Source organism: Aythya ferina (genome assembly GCF_964211825.1).
Source record: "Aythya ferina genome assembly, chromosome: 22".
NCBI classification, from domain to species: Eukaryota; Metazoa; Chordata; class Aves; order Anseriformes; family Anatidae; genus Aythya; species Aythya ferina.
In genome coordinates, this window is record NC_140320.1 from 396,076 (window position 1) to 416,954 (window position 20,879).

At 61.0% G+C, this 20,879-nt stretch overlaps 2 protein-coding genes across 3 annotated transcripts; one reads left to right on the forward strand and one right to left on the reverse strand.

Annotated features, from left to right (window-relative positions):
- The first annotated feature begins 5,191 nt into the window (after positions 1 to 5,191).
- Positions 5,192 to 14,390, forward strand: LOC311422420 (roundabout homolog 3-like). The gene is made up of 23 exons (XM_084495444.1): positions 5,192 to 5,448; positions 7,310 to 7,636; positions 8,280 to 8,437; positions 8,509 to 8,629; positions 8,705 to 8,843; positions 9,212 to 9,339; positions 9,424 to 9,548; positions 9,631 to 9,802; positions 9,909 to 10,117; positions 10,267 to 10,598; positions 10,685 to 11,054; positions 11,146 to 11,362; positions 11,430 to 11,542; positions 11,824 to 11,995; positions 12,108 to 12,293; positions 12,377 to 12,518; positions 12,586 to 12,674; positions 12,756 to 12,944; positions 13,028 to 13,193; positions 13,260 to 13,421; positions 13,705 to 13,967; positions 14,036 to 14,134; positions 14,214 to 14,390. Exons 1-23 carry the CDS (start codon positions 5,301 to 5,303, stop codon positions 14,372 to 14,374), a joined length of 4,188 nt encoding a protein of 1,395 aa, XP_084351570.1. The 5' UTR covers positions 5,192 to 5,300; the 3' UTR covers positions 14,375 to 14,390.
- A 20-nt stretch (positions 14,391 to 14,410) lies between these two features.
- ROBO4 (roundabout guidance receptor 4) lies at positions 14,411 to 20,660 on the reverse strand. 2 transcript variants are annotated; one of them, XM_084495442.1, is made up of 13 exons: positions 20,531 to 20,660; positions 20,158 to 20,436; positions 19,945 to 20,083; positions 19,743 to 19,870; positions 18,993 to 19,108; positions 18,675 to 18,894; positions 18,482 to 18,603; positions 17,807 to 17,978; positions 17,577 to 17,727; positions 17,361 to 17,491; positions 16,666 to 16,788; positions 16,299 to 16,584; positions 14,411 to 16,178 (listed from the first exon to the last, which is right to left on the reverse strand). In XM_084495442.1, exons 1-13 carry the CDS (start codon positions 20,649 to 20,651, stop codon positions 14,825 to 14,827), a joined length of 3,342 nt encoding a protein of 1,113 aa, XP_084351568.1. In that variant the 5' UTR covers positions 20,652 to 20,660; the 3' UTR covers positions 14,411 to 14,824. The 2 variants fall into 2 exon arrangements, with proteins under 2 accessions (XP_084351568.1, XP_084351569.1); XM_084495443.1 differs by lacking the exons at positions 17,807 to 17,978; positions 18,482 to 18,603.
- Positions 20,661 to 20,879: the final 219 nt, after the last annotated feature.

The following is a 20,879-nucleotide window of genomic DNA, read 5'->3' on the forward strand; positions in this document are numbered from 1 at the left end:
CACTTACTTTGCTCCCAGATATCTCAGGACAGAGGCAAATTAGAGGGATTCTTAGTGTAATGGGGGGGAAAGGGGTACAAATGGGAGCCAGAATCTCTGGGGTTGCCCCCATACCAGCAAAAAGCTCACTCCCTGTTAACTGGTGCTAATTTCATCTTCCCTCAACTTTTCTATTTCATTTGAAGCTCCGTTTAATTGGGAAAAGCAGGGAAATACAATTAGAAAAAAAAAAAAAAAAGACTGTGCCATCTTTTGCTGAGCAGCAGCAAGATGCAGACCGAGCTTGGCACCAGCTGGGTGAGCGTTCACATTGCATCGCATCAACCAGCACCGCTGGCAGTATACATTGGTCAGGATTAATTTAATTAGAGATGGATGCAGGGTCTGAAATGCCACCATGAAGGCACCCCAGCCACACAGTCTGGATTGGTACTGGTGTTAAGAGAATGAACCATGTCTCTTTCATTGCAGTGACACCAAACCCAAGCAGTTCATCTATTGACCACAACACACAGTTGCTGTTGTGGTGTCTCTGGGGGTGTTTCCAGCCATGCTGGAAGGTGCTGGTGCAGGTGCTCAGCATGCAAGGCCAGGCTCACCCGTATGACGACCAGTGGCCGTTCTCAGCTGGCATCACCTGTGCACTCACTAGGCAGCTTTGGAGACACATGGATGAGGGACAAACAGCCAGTGGCCATACTGCCACCCTGGGGACCCCAGCACCTCGCTCACACCACCCTTCCAACCCAATCATGATAATTAACAATTACCAAAGAGACAAGTGGGCAAGCCATTAGATATTCCTGAACTAGTGTTTACTGCTATTTACTGACCTGTTCATAATTAACCTCCCACTGCAAAAGCATGTTGATGAAAAGAAGTGTAAACTTATTAGCAGTGGTGGTGGCTGATGTCAATTAAAGCAGAAGCTCGAATGGGTTTTCCTGTCATGTGGCAGTGGGCAGCAAAGAGCAAGGTCTGATGAAAGGAGATAAAAGGCGTTGGATGCCTGCGGTGGTGATGCAATATTTAGGAGGACGTGGGGATGCCAAGCAAGGCAGCACACTGCCACTGCGCCTGGGGACACCCCCGGGGGCCACATCCCAATGGGCAATGGTGAGGAGGAGGAGGAGAAGGAGGAGGAGGAGGCAGCATCCAGCTGCCCAGTCCTACGCACAAAGGGACCCAGGCAAGCTTCTTTGGTGGGGGCGGACTGTCACGCCTCTGCCTTTGTCTCCCTTTCAAAGCCAATATCCCAGCCCCAGATGGGTTAATACATAATGCAGACAAGCAAGTAATTGGTTGCCTTTGTATGGCCGTCAGCGATCAGTCCCTGGCCCTCTGATCCCCCATTAGTGGCCATGCAAACAACCCTTCCACCCAATTAAGCACAGCTTTGATAGCGCCTTTCCCAATGATGCGCCAGCCCCAAAGCAGCGATTCGCACATGAGCCACTACCTGTTAGACCTGGCTTCAGGGACACGCAGCCCTCACTGCTCGCTGTGACCCAGCTGCTGGGCTCTGCCTGGTTCCCCTGGCCCTGAAGGGAGGCCCGGCTGATGAATGATCCGGGCAAACTCTGTATTAAAGAGGTGGAAATGGGATGTTAATATACACCAAGCTGCTCATCTCGAGAACACATGGGCTCTGGCTTCCCAAAGGCAGTGGTAATGAGGTGGGTTGTGATGCCCTGCAAGGAGCCCCTGACTCACTGCCCTGCTGCGCCTGCCAGGCATGGGGAGAAGACATCCCAACACCACTCCTCTAAGGCACTCCAGAATCTTCCCACAAAGCATCCCAGCAGCAGCCTACAAAGTATCCCAGTGTGCTCACTGAAAACATCCCAGCATCATCCCCTAAAACATCCTGGTATCCTCCCTTGGTTTATCATGGCATCATCTCCTAAAGCAGCTCAGTGTCAGCTCCTAAAGCACTCACTTAAAGCATCCCAGTGTGCTCACTGAAAGCATCCTAGCATCATCCCCTAAAGCATCTGACCACCCTCCTCTAAAGCATCCCAGTATCATCTCCTAAAACATCCCTTGTTATCCCTTGGTGCATCCCAGAATAATTTCCTGGAGCATCTCAGTGTCTTCCCCTAAGGCATCCCCGCGTGCTCAACTAAAGCATCCCAGCAGTATCTTCTAAAGCTTCCTGGCATCATCCCCTAAATCATCACACCATCCTCTCCTAAAGCACGCTGGAATCATCACCTAAAGCACACCAGTTTGCCCTCCAAAACCATCCCAGCTTCATGGTCTAAAGCACCCTGGCATCATCTTCTACAGCATCTCAGTGTCATCACCTAAAACATCCCAGTACACTCCTCTAAAGCAACCTACATCAACCCTGAAGTGTTACTCCCTAAAGCATCCCCCCCACACACTCCTCTAAAGCATCACCCACTCCTCTAAAGCACCATCTCCTAAAGCCTCCGGGCATTATCCCCTAAAACATGCCATTATCGCCCCTGCAGCATCCCACTACACTTCCCAGCATCATCCTAAAGCATCCCCTAAGACACCCCGCTTTGCTCTTCTCCAACACCCCAGTGTCACCACCTAAAGCGCCCCGTCTCTTCCCCCTTGTTGTGCCCGGGGCCCTCCTCCCTGGCACGGCGTCCCGTGCCCTGTATAAATATTCAACGCGCCGCATTTCCAGGCAGCCGCCGACACAGGCGATAGCAGGGAGCTCCCCGGGGGTATGCTAATAGCCGGGCTGTGCGGGATTTACATCCCCCGCATCGGCATGGGGGCTCCCAGCCGCTCGTTTGCCCATACAAATGCCTTGTCGCTTGTCATTACTCAGCTCCGGCCCGCCCGGCTCCCACCTTGCGGCTCCGTGCCTCAGTTTCCCCACCCCGATGCCATTCGGCAACGCCGCAGAGGGTTGGGAAAGGCGGGGACAGAGACTGCTGAAATAAAGAGGGACACGGAGGCAAAGCCTGGGGAGAGCCTCACCCTGTCCTAGCCTGATGCAAAAATTCTGAGGAGCGATTTTCAACCACGCCCGAGCGGCACCCAAGCCCTGCGCAAACAGCCACTAATCGCCGAATTAAAGGACAATTAGGCAGCGCGGCGGCGATAATAAATCTGCTAACAAGGAGGCAATGCCCCCAGCACCACCCCGTGCTCGCTGTTTGCCCATCTGATTAACAGGGACAAATCGGGGGATTAGCTGCCGGGACGAAGTGGTTCCTTTGTCTGCTTCCCCCGTCCCAAGAGGAGGTTTTGGGGGCTGGATCTGCATGTGCCGCCCTCAGGAGCCTCTCACCCCTGTCTTAGGCCTGGGGTGACCCAGAGCAGGGTTAATGTGGAGGATTTCCAACAAGCCAGGGCTGGGTGCTTTAATCCCCAGGGCTCCCAAAACCCTCGGATTCACATTAAAAACTCTTCAGAGCACTCCATTAAAAGAGGTCCAAAAGCTCTCTGGGGACGGGTAGCTGTGGGATCCCCAGTGCACAGCTTGTCACCACCTTAGAGGGGATTAACATGCTCCTCTACTCTCTTTCATGGCCAAGGAGATGCTGGAGATGCCCTGTCCTCGCTGCTTGGCTTTCCGGGGCACACAGAAACCCCAGGCTCAGGGAGGGAAGATGCCATGGCATTAAATATTCCGGCACCACTTTCAATTACCAATGCAGAGAATTGTTAGAGTTGGATAAACCTGTTATTCTGCAGGTAATTTATTTCCACTTTTTCCTACCAGGAGTCCCTGGACTGCTGAAAGCCCAGCAGGAGAAATGGAAAAGCTTTGTGTTACTATTAAATTAATATTTATTTGCTTTCTCTTCTTGCCCATGAAGAAGAGGAGGCATGAATAATGCATGGCCCTGCAGATGCCCAGATAGGAGCTCTGTGGTCGCAGCAGTGACTTTCCTGGCTGGGGCTGAAAGAGGTGGAGTGGCTCCCAGGTGTTCACGGATGTGCCAGAGGGCCCCAGAAATCCAGATGTGCATCCAATGCACATGCCAGTATGCCACCAGATGTGTGCACAACCCGTGCCCCTCCAGTTGTGCACGCCTGCACATCTCTGCACCCCTCTAGATGTACACCTGTGACCTCCAGCACAGCTCCATGTGTGTGCCTGTTCTCCAGAGCCCTCCAGATGTACGGCCAGATGTGAACTCACCCAGATCCTATTTTCACATCCAGTTGAAAGCAGCTAAACATTGTCATGGCTCCAGATGCACACAAATTCAAAGTATGCTGCTCTCCAGAGGTGAGTGTGCACTTCAACACAAAGGTGCCTGCATCTATGTGCACGGCTGTGGCACCAGGGACCCATCCAGCTGTGGGTGCACACAACGCCTTGCAGCTGTGCACACCAGCTGCACCCCAGTTCTGAATCATAAAAGCCTGCTGTCTCCCAGCTGTGCACAATGGCCCGAAAAAGCCTTCAGATGTGAACCAGTGTTGGAGCACATTCGTACCCCAGATGAGCTGAGCTGCACAGGCCCCCTTTCATCTGTAGGTGTGCATCCAGATGTGTGTGCCTGGTGGCCGCTTCTTCCAGATTTGTGGCAAGGGGAGAGCACAGGCGCCTCCAGATGTGCACACAGATGTCACCCAGCTGTCTCCCCATCACCCGTTCCTCTTCCCAGCCACCTCTTCCCATCCTGCCCGCACACCCCAAGCCCCCTCGCTGCCCCCACCCCCTCGCCAGCCGCAGCTTTGTGCTTTTCCAGCCTGGTCATTAGTGCCACCCTAACGAGCCCCTTCTCACGCCAGGGGGATGCAGCTGGGGGGCCATGCTCAGGCTCCAATTAGCGCCGGGAGCAGCCAGCTCCGAAAAGGTGCATTGCTTCACACGGTAGCCCGTCGCATTAATAAATCCGCTAATTGCCAATTATGAATTTGAGAGGCGTTTTGCAAAGGCAGAGCAGGGGGTGACGGCAGAGGCGGGACCCGGCATATTGGGGGATCGTCCTGGGCTCCCCAGCAGCATCTTCGTCCCCTTCGTCCTCCTCCTCCCTCCATCCCCCTCGGCTGGGGGGAGTAGCTCAGGACCCCCCTGCCCCCCCTCCAAGGGTGACCGCCGCTCCCCGGGTCCCCCCCCCTTTTCTCTCCGCCCCCCACCTCTGTGCCCCACTCTCCGCTTCTCGCTGGCCTCGCCCCCGCTCCCCGCCGGGACCGGGGGGCGGTGCCGAGCCGAGCCGAGCCGAGCCGAGTCTTGCCGTGCTGAGTCTTGCCGTGCTGTTCTGGTCTGGCAGTGCCGAGCTGAGCCGAGTCGTGCCGTGCCGGATCCGGCCAGGCCGTGCCGGGTCCGGCCGTGCCGGGCCGTGCCGAGCCGTGCCAGCATGCTGCGGTACCTGCTGAAGACGCTGCTGCAGATGAACCTGTTCGCGGACTCGCTGGCGTCCGAGATGTCCAACTCCTCCGAGCTGCTGCTCGGCCTCAACGGCAGCATCACCGCGCTCGACCTCCACAACTTCACCGCCGGCAACGGTACGCGCCTAGCCCCGCCGTCCCGGCCCCGCCGTCCCGGCCCCGCCGCTGGAAGCAGCGCGCAGCCCCCAGCCCCGACCCGGGACCTGAACGGGGACCGGCCCCGCGTCCTCACACGCGGATCCGTCCCGTGTCCCCAGAGCAGCCCCATTTTCCAAAGCCTGTTCCTTGTCCTGTGACTGGGAGCGGCTTCACATCCCCAGACAAGATCCGTGTTTCCCAAACCGACCCTGCGACCCCGAGCCGGGAGCGCCGCATGTTCCCAAATCGTCTCTGTACCCCAAACCGAGGCCACTCTCGTATTCCCAAAGCCACTGCGCTCCCCGAGCCGGGAGGGTCTCCGGGGCAGAGGCGGTACCGGAGGGACGGGGGGCCGGCTGCATTTAGAGCACTTTTTGAGTTCTTCCCCTCTCTTCCCTCTCTTTGCGCCCAAAAGTTTTGCTCCGTTTGGGTCAGGGCGGACCGATCAGGGATGGGGAGCTCTGCTGCAGGAGCCCCCCTGCGGGAGCCCCTTGTCCCATCGCAGCCGGCTGGGCTCGGCAAGGGGCCCGGCTCGAACCCCCTGCTCGTCCCAATTAGCCCCGCGCCCAGCAGCGCCCCTCGGGGTGCCTGGAACTCCGCAGCATCCCGTCCCCACGGCAGCACATCCCTCTCGCCAAGGGCTTCCCTCTGTCCCGCAGGGGTAACCCTCCCGGCGCTCGGTGCCACTTACCCGCACGCACCCCCCCCCCAGCCCATCTGCGTGTGACAGCAGTGACACTCCGTGACCGAAGCCCGAACTGCAGCGCCGGCGCTGGGGCACGCCGAAATGGCACTGGGGGACCCGTCGGGACACACCGTTGGTGGCCCTGGGGACACAGCGGGCCGTGCCACTCGGTCACAGACTGGAGGAAGCCGGGGCTGGGGCGTCATTAAAGTCCCGCTCTTTAATTAACTCCCGAAGGGCTCACCGAGGGGCTGGGATTTCTTGGCCCGCTCCAGTTTGGGGGTCTCTGTGTGGCAAATGCTGCTCTGAACTCTGGCTTGGTACAAATCAATGCAGGCACCAGCATTAATGAGCGTTAATTAATTCTCCTGCCTTAACGATAGGGATTTCCCTGCATTCATTGAGAAACAGACTTGATGGGGAGGGGAGGCTTTTTTTTTTTTTTTAAATTAAAACCAAACATTTTCTGCAACTTAATGTCACCAACTCCTGGTGTGCCACATCCCAGGGGAAGCAGGCACCAAAAGTACCAAACAGGGACAAACCATGCTGCACTGAGCTCTTTGGTACAGACCCCTTAATTGCTGACCCCCCCCGGCTGCAGCCACTACCCTGCCCTGCCGGTCCACCATTCCTGGGACGGTGCCCGCACACTGTGGGCCCTGACTACCCTTCTCTTCTCCTCCACTGCCCAGGCTTTCTGGTCCAGCATCCTTCCCAGGCCAGGACATGTGTCCCCCTCCCTGTCACTGTCCCCATCCCCGTCCTTTCTCCCGTTCCCGTCCTTGTCCCCATCCTCATCCCTGTTCTTGTCCTTGTCCCCATTCTAGTCCCCATTCTCATGCCCAACCCTGTCCTTGTCCCCATCCCCATTCCAATCCTCGTCCTGACTCCCCCTCTCCCTCCCTCTCTCCCTCTCCCATTTCCATCCTGTCTCTATCCCTATCTATGTCCCCATCTCCACATCTCCTGCCCTATACTCTCATGGCCTTGCTCCCAGCCCCCAGTCCACACAGGGAAGGGTCACACACAGGAGTGACATGGGGGGGCGGAGGATGCACGGGAGCCCTCCCCACTGCCAGCTGAGCCCTGGACTCACTTCATCTCACCTCCTGGGGGCTGAGCATCCTCAGGGTATGCAACACACTTCCTCAGGGTCCCACCCACAGCTGGAGGACTCGGCACCCCGCATCGTGGAGCACCCCTCAGACCTGCTGGTGTCCAAGGGTGAGCCAGCCACACTGAGCTGCAAGGCAGAAGGACGCCCCCCGCCCACCATCGAGTGGTACAAGGACGGTGAGCGGGTGGAGACAGACCGTGAAGACCCCCGCTCCCACCGCACGCTGCTGCCCAGCGGCTCTCTCTTCTTCCTCCGCATCATCCACGGCCGCCGTGGCAAACCTGACGAGGGCGTCTATGTCTGTGTGGCCAGGAACTACCTGGGTGAAGCCACCAGCAGGAATGCCTCACTGGAGGTGGCTGGTGAGCATCCTCCATGCTGCCACCCCCTTTTCCCAGCCACTGGCTTGGGGCAGAGCTGCTGCCCTGGTCAGTACTGGAAAATGTCATGAGGAACGGGTCATTTGGAGGGGCATTGGGGGATATCAGGGGTCTTCCAGCCCCCCTCAGTTTCCCTGTTGTCACCTCTGATCTGGGCTGCTGCTGGATGAGGGGATGAACACCGCCACCCTCCCGCCCCCCCCTCCCCCCAGCCCTGATGCTGCTAAATGAAAACAAGTGAAAATATTGTACCTGGTGGCATCCCCTGGCTTCCCTCGCTTTGTTGGGTGGCTCGGTGGCCCCCTGGGGTCCTGCAGGGCTGGGTGTCAGCACTGGGAACAAGCCCCAGGACCAGGGTTTGGGGGTGATGGGGGACACGAGAAGGATGGGGGTGGATGCACAATGGGGGACAGTCTGCACTGGGCTTGGATTAAGCACCAGAATTGCTCCTTGATCATGCAAACATTAACTGCAGCATCACTGGGTTTATTGCTGTACCCTGGGAAATCATTTCCATGCTGGGAAAGGGTATTTTTTGCCCACAAAAGGGGTTCCTGCTGCAGAAGGAGCATACAGATGGGGAAACTGAGGCAGGGCTGACACTGTGGCATCCCTCCCCTCCCAGTGCTGCGGGATGATTTCCGGCAGCCCCCTGGGGATGTGGTGGTGGCGGTGGGTGAGCCGGCCGTCCTTGAGTGTGTTCCACCCCGTGGTCACCCTGAGCCCACTGTCTCATGGAAGAAGAACGGTGCCCTGCTCAATGACAAGGATGAGCGCATCACGGTGAGGGACAGGGTGGTCCCCAAAAACCAGGGTTGGTGTTTGGGCCCTGGCTGAGCTTGGCTTCCTGGCAGATCCGTGGTGGGAAGCTGATGATGGCCACCACACACAAGAGCGATGCTGGCATCTACATCTGCGTGGCCACCAACATGGTGGGGGAGCGGGACAGCGAGCCGGCTGAGCTGGTGGTCTTCGGTGCGTGGGGGTGAGGATGTGTTTTTTGGGGTGCTGGGGGTGGCAGGGCTGTGACAGACAGCAGCTGCCCCACAGAACGCCCCACATTCAGCAAGTGGCCACTAAACCAAGCGGTCCTGGTGGACGAGATGGCTGAGTTCCCCTGTGAGGCACTGGGGGACCCCCAGCCCACAGCCCGCTGGCGCAAGGAGGACGGTGAGCTGCCACCAGGAAGGTAAGTGGTGGGCGAGGGGCTGGCACAGAGGTTGCCACAGCCGGTGCTGGGATGGGCATCTGTAATGGGGCTGGGTGTGCTGGTACCTCATCCCATGTCCTCACTGCATCCCACATCCCCATCGCATTCCACATCCTTGCATCCTGTATCTCCACCACACCTACATCCTTATCACATGGTGCCTCCCCTTCACATTCCACATCCCCAACACAATGGTTCCATATTGCAACCACATCCCTGCTTGCATCCTGCATCTCCCACCATGTCCCCCTCACATCCCACATCCCCATCACACCCCATGTCCCCATGGCACCCTTGTGGCACCCTGGTGCCCTGCTGGTGCCGTGGGCTTGGGGGGTCCTCCCCAGGTGGGAGCTGCTGGCTGACAACACCCTGAGGATCAGCCAGGTGCGTGTGGAAGATGAGGGCACCTACACCTGTGTGGCTGAGAACAGCGTGGGCAAGTCAGAGGCCTCAGGCACCCTCATCGTGCGCGGTAAGGGGGGACCCCTTAGGAGCACCCCAGCATGCTTGCAAGTATGCAACCCCCCCTTTTCTTTCTGTCTCCCCCCTGTACCAGTGCCCCCCCAGCTTGTCACCTGGCCCCATAACCAGAGCGTCCCCCCTGGCCACAGCGTGACCTTCCAGTGTGAGACCACAGGCAATCCGCCACCAGCCGTGTTTTGGCAGAAGGAAGGCAGCCAGGTCTGTCCCCTTCACTGTCCCCAGACCTCCAACACCCCCGCCCCCACCACACAGCAGAGCTTTGCCTCCCTTCCTCCCCCAGACGCTGCTGTTCCCGGGCCAGCCTCCCCAAACAGCCAGCCGCTTTTCGGTAGCCCCCGGTGGTGCCATGACCATCGCTGCCGTCCAGCCGACCGACGCAGGCTATTACCTGTGCCAGGCCATCAGTGTGGCCGGTAGCGTCCTGGCCAAGGCACTGCTGGAGGTGGAGGCGGGTAGGTGGGCGCCAGGTCAAGCAGAAAATGTGCGTTTTCAGCACACCTGCTGAACTGTGTCAGGGAAGGGGTGGGGGTTCATTTGGATATTTCCCCCACCCTGCAGCACCCACTGAGCATGGGCCACCTGTCATCCACTGGGGCCCCGCCAACCACACAGTGCTGCCAGTGGGGGCCACGGTGTGGCTGCCCTGCTGGGTGGCCGGTGACCCCCAGCCCCACGTGGGGTGGCTGAAGGACGGCCGGGCCATACCAGGCCCCGAGACCCGCACCAGCCTGCTGGAGAATGGCACCCTGCAGATCAGCAGCCTGCGGGTGAGCCATCCTGCTGGGGAGAGCCCTGAAGGACCGGGGGGGGGGCTGAGATGGGGAGTGGGGTACAAGGGGTGGTGGGTGCCCAAGGTGCTGGGTGCCCAGGGTGATGGCTGCTCAGGACAATGGGGCAGGAGCTCTTCCCTTTGCAGGTGACAGACTCGGGGCAGTATGAGTGTGTGGCCACCAGCTCAATGGGTGAGACGCGTTGGAGTGGGACCCTGCAGGTGCAAGGTGAGTTGTGGGGATGCTGTGGGACCAGGGAAGCCATGGGACTGGAGAAGCAGCTGCCATGGGTCTCAGCACCTCTCCTCACAGGTGATGGATCTGGACTTTCCCCACCACCCCCAGAGCCTGCCATCCTCCCCCAGCCACCCTCCACCCCTCTGGTCACCAACGTCACTAAAAGCAGTGTTACCCTGAGCTGGAAAGGGAATGAGCAAAGCAGTGGCACAACTGTCACCTATGTTGTGGAAGCTTTCAGGTATCCCACAGCTGCCCCCTCCAGGTTCAGTGGGGACCTGGTGGCCCAGTGCCACCCTGCCATGGGTCACCTTTGTCCCCTGGCAGTGAGGCAGCAGGTGGCCCGTGGAAGACAGTGGCAGCCAACGTGGAGGGCGAGACACACACTGTGAGTGGCCTTGTCCCTGACACTGTCTACCTCTTCCTGGTGCGGGCAGTCAGTGCCCATGGGCTCAGCGACCCCAGCGGAGTCTCAGAGCCCATCCGCACCCAAGGTGAGACCCAGAAGAGGTGCAAAGGGACCCTTTGGTGCCTCACTGTGGCCATGCACCCAACACCATCCTGCTTTTTGGCAGATGCCAGCCCCACGCAGCCAGGCCTGAACCCTCAGCAGGTGCCAACGGAGCTTGCGCAAGTGGCCGTGCACCTGCAGGAGCCAGTGGTGCTGCCACCAGGTGCCGTCCGCCTCTCCTGGACTGTGAGTGCAGGGACACGGTGGGAGAGGAGGGGGACATGATGCAGCACATCCCATAACCCCCCTACCCTGTTCCCATCTCTTGTGTCCCCAGGTGGAGCCCCCATCGCCTCTTGTGCAGGGCTACCAGGTGCTGTACCGGCGGCGTGGTGGGCGCTGGGAGGCACGGGACGTGCGGGCACCGGGCGAGCGGGGTGCCCTGCTCACTGGGCTGCGCCGCGGCCAGGACTACGAGGTGAAGGTGCGGCCCTACTTCCACCATCTCCACGGTCCTGACAGTGCTGTGCGTGCCCTGCGCACCCCAGAGGCGGGTGAGTGTGGGAATAGGATGCGGGGATATGGGACAGCACGGTCATGACACCCCGCGTTGCCCTACAGCCCCCAGTGCCCCACCACGGGCTGTCAGTGCAGTGGGGAATGGCACCAGTGTCCGCATCTCATGGCAGCCGCCACCGCTGGCTGAGCAGAATGGTGTCATTCGTGACTATCGGGTAAGTGGGGCCAGCAGGGGCCCACATCCCCATCACATCCCACATTCTCATCGCATTCTTGTTGCATCCCACATCCCCATTTCATCCTACATCTCCAGCCCATCCCACGTCCCCACTGAATCCTGTATCCCCATCACATCCCGCATCTCCATCTCGTTTCACACCTTTATCACAAGCATTATTCCCATCGTCTCTCAAGCCCTCACTGCATTCCACGTCCCCATCACACCCCACGTTTCCCTCTGCCCCCCCCCCACCATAAAGATGCATCCCCCCACCAGATCTGGTGCCTGGGCAACGAGAGCCGATTCCACATCAACCAGAGTGTGGAGGGGACGGTGCTGGCAACGGTGCTGCAGGGGCTAGTGCCTGGTGTCCCCTATCATGCTGAGGTGGCAGCGGCCACCGGCGCGGGTGTGGGTGCTCGCAGTGCACCTGTCCCCATCCATATTGGTGAGTGCCCCTGCACTGTGCAGGACCGACGGGTGGGGGCTACAGGGGTCCTCCTTGTGGTGGGTGCTGTGGTTGGCTCCTCGGAACCTGCTGGTTCCCCCTCTGCTTGCAGCACCTCCTGTGGAGCGGGAAGCAGGGCCAGTAGGCCGGGGTGGTGTGGCTGAGCACTTGGCGGAGATGGCGAGGAGGCCAGCCTTCATCGCTGGCATTGGCGGTGCCTGCTGGCTTGTCCTCGCTGGCTTTGGTGCCTGGCTCTATGGCCGCCGCCGGAGGAGGAAGGAACTGAGCCACTTCACGGGTACGGGCACGGGCACGGGCACGGCCCTGGGTGTCCCAGATCCACTTGTCCCCAGCGCCCACACAGGGTTCGTCTCCTTGCAGCCTCCTTCGCCTATGCGCCCACGGGTGCACCTATGGGTGCTGCAGGGACCTGCCGTGGCCCCACTGCACTCTCGGCCCAGCCTCCATCTCTCTCTGCGCTCACCTTTCTGCACACCCCGGCTCCGGCGCGTGGCAGCCCCAGGTAATAGCACGGCCCACTGGGAACTGCAGCCCACCCGGGGATGCCCTTTCAGCCTGTGTCCTCACAGGGCTGCCGTTGGTGGTCACCCGTGGCTGGTGGACGCGTGGTGTGGTGGTGGCACCAGCAGCCTGGACACTGCTGAGAGATACTACAACGGTGAGGGGTCAGCTCAGGGTGGGGGCTGGCAAGGGGCTGGGGGTGGAAGCCAGTTCTGACAGGGCCAGCCATGCTCTGCAGAGGCTGGCATCTCCCGCTACATCGCCCAGACGGAGCCATTTGGGGCAGGGGCCACCGAGGGACCCATCTACAGCAGCATCGAGGTGGGCGGCGAGGAGCTGCGCACCTTCCACCGTCCCTGCTCGCAGCACGGCCTCGAGCCACTGGCCACCCTGTACACCCACCTGGCCCCCGGCCGCCCCGAGCACGGTAGGGCCATGGCAGTGCCAGGGGGATGTGGGGACGTTGTGGGGCATCCCTGTCTCTGCAGCCCCACGTCCCTAACCCCAAAGGGAAAAAACTGGGGAAAGCGGTGCAAACGCCCAAGCTGAGCTGGACGGAGCTGCTGCCCCCGCCACCCTCAGCCAGCGAGCTCAGCCAGTACGCTGAGGAGGAAGAGGTGAAGAAGGAGGAAGAGGAAGAGGAGGAGGTGGTGGAGGAAGAAGATGAGGAGGGCAGGTAAGTGCATGTGGCCAGGGGGGCTGTGGCACGCTGGCCCCAGCACCCACCCTGTGCCCCCTGCAGCTTGGGGCTGGAGGACCGGTGTCCCCTTGGGGAGGACGTCCTTCAGCCCACCGCCTCCTCACCTGCCACCCCTGCCGGCTGCTGGTCCCCTGCCGTGCTGGCACCTGCACCCCGCGAGGACATCTGCAGCCCCCACCGCTTCAACAGCCCCCGCCTGCCCCGGTAGGAGATGCCACTTGCTCAGGCTGCCTCACCCGATGTCCTGTCGTGACATAGCACAACGGGGACACGGCACCGCGGTCCGGGCGTAACTCTGAGGTCCAGACAGGGCAGCACCACCCGGCTGTGCTGCCACCGTGCAAGCTGGCTGCAGCTTTGCAATCCAGCTGTGCTGCCAGGCCACCAGCACAGCACGGGGGGGTCCTCTATGCTCCCCCCACTTCCCCACCCCTTTCAGGCAGTGTCGATGATCCCCAGCCCCACATCACCCCTCCCTCTTTCCCAGGAGGCCCCCCCACAGCGCAGGACCACCACCAAGCCCCCCACTGAGCTCCCATGGCCCAGACACAAGCGAGGGCCACATGCCCCGAGCCCACCGCCCCCATGGCACAGGTGAGCCCTGGGGTGCCAGTGCAAGGGCTGGGGGTGTCTCACCATCGGGGCAGGGGTCTGATGCTCCATCACTCCCAGGGAAAACCCGCTCAGAGACCCTGAAAAGTCGCCCGAAGCCCAAAGGAAGCCGCTACCGCCGGGAGCAGCATCTAGGAGGTGAGTGGGTGTCCGGGGGGGAGGGCAGGGGCCACCCGTGGCACTCAGCCCCCGCTCCCTCCCTGCAGCAGACCTGCCGCCGCCACCACTGCCGCCCCCAGGTGAGACCCCCAGCCAGGAGCCAAGCGGTGCTGAGCGCAAGGCTGCCCATCGCCCACCCCGCCAGGGTAAGCCCTCCTGGGGAGCCGATCACAACAACAAGTGTCAGGGTGGAGGCTGCCACCAGCACTGTTCCCTCCCCTGCAGGTGACATCGTCCCCTACAGCAAGCCCTCCTTCCTGGCCCATGGCTGCTCCACCACTGGCAGCGCCTCGTCCCGTGGCTCCACCAGCTCCCGTGGCCATGGCTCAGGGCGCAGCCGCCACCCAGACCCGCTGTCACCCTGCCTGCCGCATGAGGAGCGATGAGGCAGCACGGGGACAGTGACACAAGGGACAGGGATGTTGGGGTAGAAATGGGATGCTCATTAATTTTGGTCTGAGATGCATAAATAGGTGTGCACAGAGCCAGTGGGGTGGGCAGAAGCTTGAGGGAGGGACAAGGATGCTCTGGGTGGGGACAAGGATGCTGAGGATGCCTGAGGATGCTCGGAAGGGACAAGGATGTGCAGGAGGGATTAGGAGGTTTGGGACAGCCCAGGACAGTCGCAGGGGATGAGGGTGCCCCAGAAGGATGAGGATCCTGAGGCCAAGGCTTGTTGGGAGGGACGAAGGGAGGAAGAGCAGGAGGGGCACCCGCTGCCCCATTGCCACCCATCCTTTGCATGTAGCTTTTTCTAGCAGAGAGCCCCTTTTTGGGGAAACAATGAATAAAGCTGGATTTCAGCCAAGCCAGGCAAGCTCTGGCCTTCCCACCTTCTATATGCTGGGGACTGCCGTGTTCCTGTCTCTCCTGTCCCTGGCAAGGAGCCCGCCCTGCTTGCTGGCCACCCTGGCCCAGGGGCTGCCCGTCCCTGTCCCCAGGGCCACCTCCCCACAGAGAGGGAACGATGCCTGGCAACTCACGGGGACAAGGGCTCCATCGGCATCCTCGAGGCTGAAGCAGAGGCTGTCAACAGCCACAGCCAGAGCCCGGGCAAAGCTGGCATCGAGGAGGAAGGAGCCATCAGAAGAGCTCGCCAGGCTGCAGCGGGTGCTGGGGACATTTCCCTCTGAGATGGAGCCCCAGCCATTCAGCAGAGACCCCCCTGGGGAGCCCCCCTGGTCCCACATGTCTGTCTTCTCTTCCTCCTCGTCCTCCTCCTCTTCCTCCTCCTCCCCATCGCCCATCTCTGAGGCAGAAGGTCCGCAGATGTACCCATAGGTGTGCGGAGGGGAGAGGGGCCGGGGCACAGGGACACACCGGGGATGTGTTGGGGATGCCTCTGACATCGGGGGATGCTCCATCCCTGGGGTGTCCATGGGGTGGGCAGCCTCCCGTGCCTGCTCCAGGTCCTTGGCCACCTGCTGTGGCGTGAGGACCCCATCGCTGAGTGCCAGCGAAAGGTGGGCAGGGTCTGGGGACGCATCCTCAGGGTGCCTGGTGGCCAGGAGCATGTTCTTGGGGTGTCCAGTGACAGTGGCCAAATCCCTGGGGTGCCTGGTGACTATGGATGTATCTTCAGGGTACCTGGTGTCTGGGAACACATCCCTGGGATGTTTGGTGACCAGGAACGTGTCCCTCGGATGTTTGGTGTCTGGTGATGTGTCCTTGGGGTGCCCAGCAACTGGGGACTTGTTCTCATGATATGTGGTGAGCAGGGAGTGCCCAGTGGCTGGAGACATATCCCTGGGGCGCTTGGTGAGTGGGGACATTTCCTTAGAGTGCCTAATGACTGGGGACATGTCCTCAGGGCACCTGCTGACAGGGGACATATTCCCGGGGCACCCCCTGGCTGGCGACATATCTTTGCCGTGCCTGGTGGCCAGGAACACATCCCTGCAGCTCCCTGCTACTGGGGGCATGTCTATGGGGCTCCTGGTGACTGGAGACGTGTCCCGGGGGTTCCTGGTGACCAGAGATGCATCCTTGGGGTGCCTCATGACCAGGGACACATCCTTGGGGCTCCTTGTGACTGGGGACATGTCCCTGGGCCTCCTGGGGACTGGGGACATGTCCCTGGGGTTCCTGGGGACTGGAGACATGTTCCTGGGGCTCCTGGTGACTGGGGACGGGTCTCTTGGGTTTCCAGTAACTGGGGACATGTCCCTTGGGCACCCAGTGGCCAGGAACCTGTAGGCACAAGGTACACACTGGCTTTTGCCACTGGTCCATCTTGCAGCACGTGGCTGGGGCGCAGGAAGGGGCCACCCCATAGCACCCAGGGCATCCCCAGGAGATGTGTAGACTCACCGAGTCCCTGCAGGGTGCCAGGCGCGGGGCTGCCCTCGGGGTGCCACCAGTTTCTCAGTGCCAGTGGATGCCAGTGAGGCACTGCCCCGCCGTGCTTTTGGGGAGATGAGAGCTGGCAGCCACCATAGGTCCCCTCCTGCCAGTGCAGCGTCGCTGCCCTGTCCCTTCTGCTGAAGCAACCCAGCCTCCAGGCCAAAACGTGTCCCCCACTCACCACCACTCACGGGGATGGGAATGGTCCCAAGTCCAGCTGCCACCACTGGGGTGCTGTGCACTCGGTCCAGCTCTGCGTGGGGACACAGCCACCGTGAGCAACCTCCAGGTATCCCTGTGGTGCACTCCCCCCATCCCGATGCTCTGTCCCCACCTCGCTTGTGGATACGCTCCCAGGGTGCTGGGCTCAGGGTGCTGGGTTTGGGGTGTCCCCTGCGATGGTCGCTGCAGCTGGGGGATGTCGCAGGACTGAGGCTCGGTGGCTCCGAGGACAGGGCTGTCAGGGCAAGAGCTGTCAGGGCTGGGCACCTGTGGGTGCTGAGCCCCTTGCCCCCTGCACCCCAGGCTCTGTCTGTCCCCGGGTTACTGCTGCCTGCAGAGAGGGTCTGGTGGCACTGAGGGGGACCAAGGAGGGGGAGTCCTGAGTCCTGTGGCACCAGGGGGTCCCATGCATGAGGTGAGGATCTCGGGCACCCTTTGAAGGTCCCTTAATACCCTGTGGGGGTCACAGGTACTGTGTGAGGGGTTCCATGGCATCACTGGGGTTCCCATTGGGCATGTTAGGGTCCCAGGTACCAGATGGGGGACCCATAGCACCTTAGGGGTGTGGTGCCAGGTACTCAGTGGGCATCCCAGGGCACTGGGTGAGGAGTCCCAGGTACTCTATGGGGGTACCCTAGCAGCTGGGGGGGGGGGGGTCCTAGGCACTGGGTGGGGGTCCCATAGCATTCTGTGGTGCTCCCATAGCACAGGGTGAAGGGTCCCAGGCACTGGAGGGTAGTCCTACAGCAGCGGGGGAGGGGGAGGGGTCCCATAGCCATGGGTGAGGGCTCCCGACACGGAACTCACGGGAGGGCTGGGGGTCCCTGCTGTCGCTGCCCAGGAGCCGGCTGCTGAGGCTGCTGCTGCCACTGAGGTTCTGGGGGACGCAGCTGGGTTTCCAGGGGCTGCTGAGCCATGGCGCATCACTGTCCCCCTCTCTGCAGGGCAACAGCATCTGCCATCAGTGTCCTTGTCCCTGTTGTGCCAGTGACCCTGTTGCCACACCCGCTCCAGGCCACTCACCTGTGGCGTGCCAAGGCATCCTGCCTGGCATGGCGCTGGCAGAGGAGGAGGAGGAGGGCGAGCAGGGCCAACCATAGCAGCGAGCCACCAGCTGCGATGACAGCAGGCTGCCGCAGAGCCCGCACTACCCCAGTGCTCCCTGCCGTCACCTCTGCAAGGGTATGGCTGATGTCACCTCTGTGCCACTGCTGCGTCCCCCCCCACGCCCCATCATGGTCCCCGTCCCCTACCCAGGACACTGCAGGTGGCATTGCTGGGGACCCCCAGCCCCGCGCCGTTGAATGCGGCCACCTGGATGCAGTATCTGGCCCCGGAGACAGGCAGGGGGATCTCCAAGCGGTGGGTGCCTCTGTCCACTGTCCTGTTGGTGGGGTGCGACCAGCCCTCGCCCAGGGACCAGACCTGGTTTGGGGGCCGATAGGTGGTGATCCTGCACTGCCACACTAGCATGTGCATGGGTGCCCCGTTGAATAGACTCCCCTGGGATGGACTCTTATTGATGGGTCCCTCTTGGATATACCCCTTGGTTGATCCCCATAGAGAGATCCCCTTGGTGAAAACCCCTTTTGGATTAGGTCTCCTTGGATGACCTCCCTTAATAAACTTCTTGGATGGTTCTCCCTGGACGGGCATAATCCCCCCCCCCTTGAATGGGTCCCATTGAATATACCTCCTTGGATGGTTTCCCCACCTTGGATGGACCCCTCTTGGGCACAACCCCCACCAGGAATGAATTCCCCCTTGGATGACCCCCCTTGGATGGAACTCCCTCCATGAATGGATTCCCCCTTGGATGGATTCCCCTTTCACAGCCCCTCTACCCCCCTCAACGAAACCCTCTTAGATGGACCTCTCAAATGGATCCTCATTGGCCAGCAACCCCCAGTGCCCCCCGTCACCCAAACCTGGTAGCCCTGAATGATGCCATTGTGAGCATCAGGGGGAGGTGGTTCCCATCTCACGACAACGGTGCTGTTCCCTGGCTCAACCTGGCCCACGGTGACATGCTGGGGCGCTGCGCTTGGCACTGCCGGGACAGCAATGCTGAGACCCTGGGAACTCCATTGCCCCCTCATCCCACCCACCACCCCAGTGTACCTTCCTCAGGGATCCGAAGATGCCAGCTGTTGCTGTCCAAGCCCCAGGCCCCTTTGGCATAGGGCCGGACCTTGAACTCATACTGGTAGCCCCGTTGGAGCGCAGGGATGACAGTGCTGAGCTCCCTGCCCACATCCTGCTGGGACCAGGCAGTGCCGACAGGGAGCAGGCAGCGGTACAGCACCGCATAACCCTCTGGCGCTGGCCCTGGCGTCACCATCTGGAGGGAATGAAAAAGGCTGTAGGGACACAGCCAGGACATGGGAAGAGGGCCCCCTCCCAGCCTGGTCTCTTGGGGTGTCCTGGCAGTACACGTACCCGCCAGCGGAGCCAGGCGGCAGCGGTGGTGGGCAGCGCGGTGCCATTATCCAGCTGCAGCCGCATGGCCAGCAGGTCCTGCAGCATGACCTCCCGCCGGCCTGCAGGCAAAAGGTCTGCAGGGAAAGGTGAGTGTGGTGGTGGCGCCTACACCCCAGATAGCCATGCTTGGGGCCCCTGATGTCTCCTTGGATGGACCCACTTGAATGGCCCCCTTGGATGGACAGCTCTTGGATGGCCTCCTTGGATGGACCCCATAGTAGACTCATATTGTTGCATACTTCTTAGATGGACTCTTTGGATGGATCCCTCTTGGCTGGATCCCACTTTAATGGGAATCCCCCCCCCCCCCGCCTTAGACGGATCCCCTTGGAGGAACTTGCTTGGTTGGATCCTGCTTATACGGACTCAAAGGACTCTCTTGGACGGGTTCGCCTTTGACGAACCTCCTTGGATGGACACTCCTTAGTCTGACCCTTACTTGGATGATTCCCCTTAGACGGACCTCATCTATATGGAACCCCTTGGATGTAACCTCTTGTATGGAACCCTTCAGATGGACCTCCTCAGCCAGAGCCCTCCTTTTGGAAGGAGCCCCTAGGATGCACTCTCCCTGAATGAACCCCTTGGATAGCCCTTCTTTGATGGACCCCCTTGGATGGACTCCCCTTGGATGACCCACATGGATGGACCCCACTAAGATGGCCCCCACAGACAGTCCCCTAGATGACCCTGTGCACTGGCACTGACCCTCCACTTGGACACGAGCGGTGGCAGCGGCGCTGCCCAGCTGGCTCTGAGCTGTGCAGATGTAGGTGCCAGCATCGGCGGCTGTCACGGCGTAGAGGCGCAGCGTGTGCTCCTGGTCCACCTCGTGCCTGCGGGCACCAGTATCCCGTCACCCTTGTCACACACCCTGGGGAGGTGACACTGCCACCCTGCCACCACCTACCTCCCCCAGGGCAGGTCTCCATTCTCTTTGTGCCACTGCACCCGTGGCGTGGGATCACCCTGCACACTGCAGCCCAGCTCCACTGTGCCACCAGCCACCACCACGGCATCACTTGGCTGCCGCACAATGGCTGGCTTCTCTGCAGGGAGGGGACATCGGTGAGGTTACATGGCACATTCCCATGTCCCAGGCCCCTCCACCACCACCACTTACCTAGGACAGTGACGTGGGCGCCCCGGCTGTGCCGCTCACCTGCCGCGTTGGCCGCCACGCAGACATAGACCCCCGCATCGGTCCTGCGTGCTGGGGCCACCCGCAGCTTCCCACGGGTGACCTGATGACGTCCCCCACCTGGGCGCAAGGTGACACCGTCCTTCCTCCAGGAGACACGGGGCTCGGGGTGCCCAGCGGGAGGCACGCAGTCCAGCTCCAGCACCTGGCCCACTGTGGCTACCAGATCGCCAGGCTGCAGGCGGAAATTGTCCCGCAACACTGCAGGAAAGGGGACACCGCCCTGGGTGGGGACACATTCAGGGTGTCCCATCCCCCCGCCCATCACTGTCTCCTGTCCCCAGTTTGTCCTTACCAGCTGGGCGCTCCACCATGGTGTGGGGCTCTGTGTACCCCCCAAGGGGGTGGCAGCCCCCCAGGCACAGTGCAGTGGCCCAGAGCCCCAGCCTGAGTGCTGTGGCCCAGCCGCTCGCCATGGCCTCTGCGTTTCCTCCCAAGATCCGGTCCCTCCCAGCTAGGGTACAATGGCCGGATGCAGGGGATGGGAAGTGCTGGAGGGACACAAGCAGCTCAGCTGCGGGAGCAGCCACTGGGTTGAAGGGAAGTGCAAGTTAAGAAGAAATGAGCTGTCAGCTTGGAGCTGGGAGGCCTGAAGGGCAGGATGCCATTGGTAGGGACCAGAGTGAACAGCCTCAAGGGGGCAC

What these genes read in the sequence shown, in the direction of transcription:
- LOC311422420 (XM_084495444.1), top strand. Translation starts at nt 5,301, where the DNA reads ATGCTGCGGTACCTGCTGAAGACGCTGCTGCAGATGAACCTGTTCGCG. An exon ending in TGCCTCACTGGAGGTGGCTG is followed by an intron (nt 7,637 to 8,279) that starts GTGAGCATCCTC and finishes CTCCCCTCCCAG; the next exon opens with TGCTGCGGGATGATTTCCGG. An exon ending in CCGGGAGCAGCATCTAGGAG is followed by an intron (nt 13,968 to 14,035) that starts GTGAGTGGGTGT and finishes CCCTCCCTGCAG; the next exon opens with CAGACCTGCCGCCGCCACCA.
- ROBO4 (XM_084495442.1), bottom strand. Translation starts at nt 20,651, where the DNA reads ATGGCGAGCGGCTGGGCCACAGCACTCAGGCTGGGGCTCTGGGCCACT. An exon ending in CCGCCTGGCTCCGCTGGCGG is followed by an intron (nt 18,895 to 18,992) that starts GTACGTGTACTG and finishes CATTCCCTCCAG; the next exon opens with ATGGTGACGCCAGGGCCAGC. An exon ending in GGAGCGTATCCACAAGCGAG is followed by an intron (nt 16,585 to 16,665) that starts GTGGGGACAGAG and finishes GTCCCCACGCAG; the next exon opens with AGCTGGACCGAGTGCACAGC.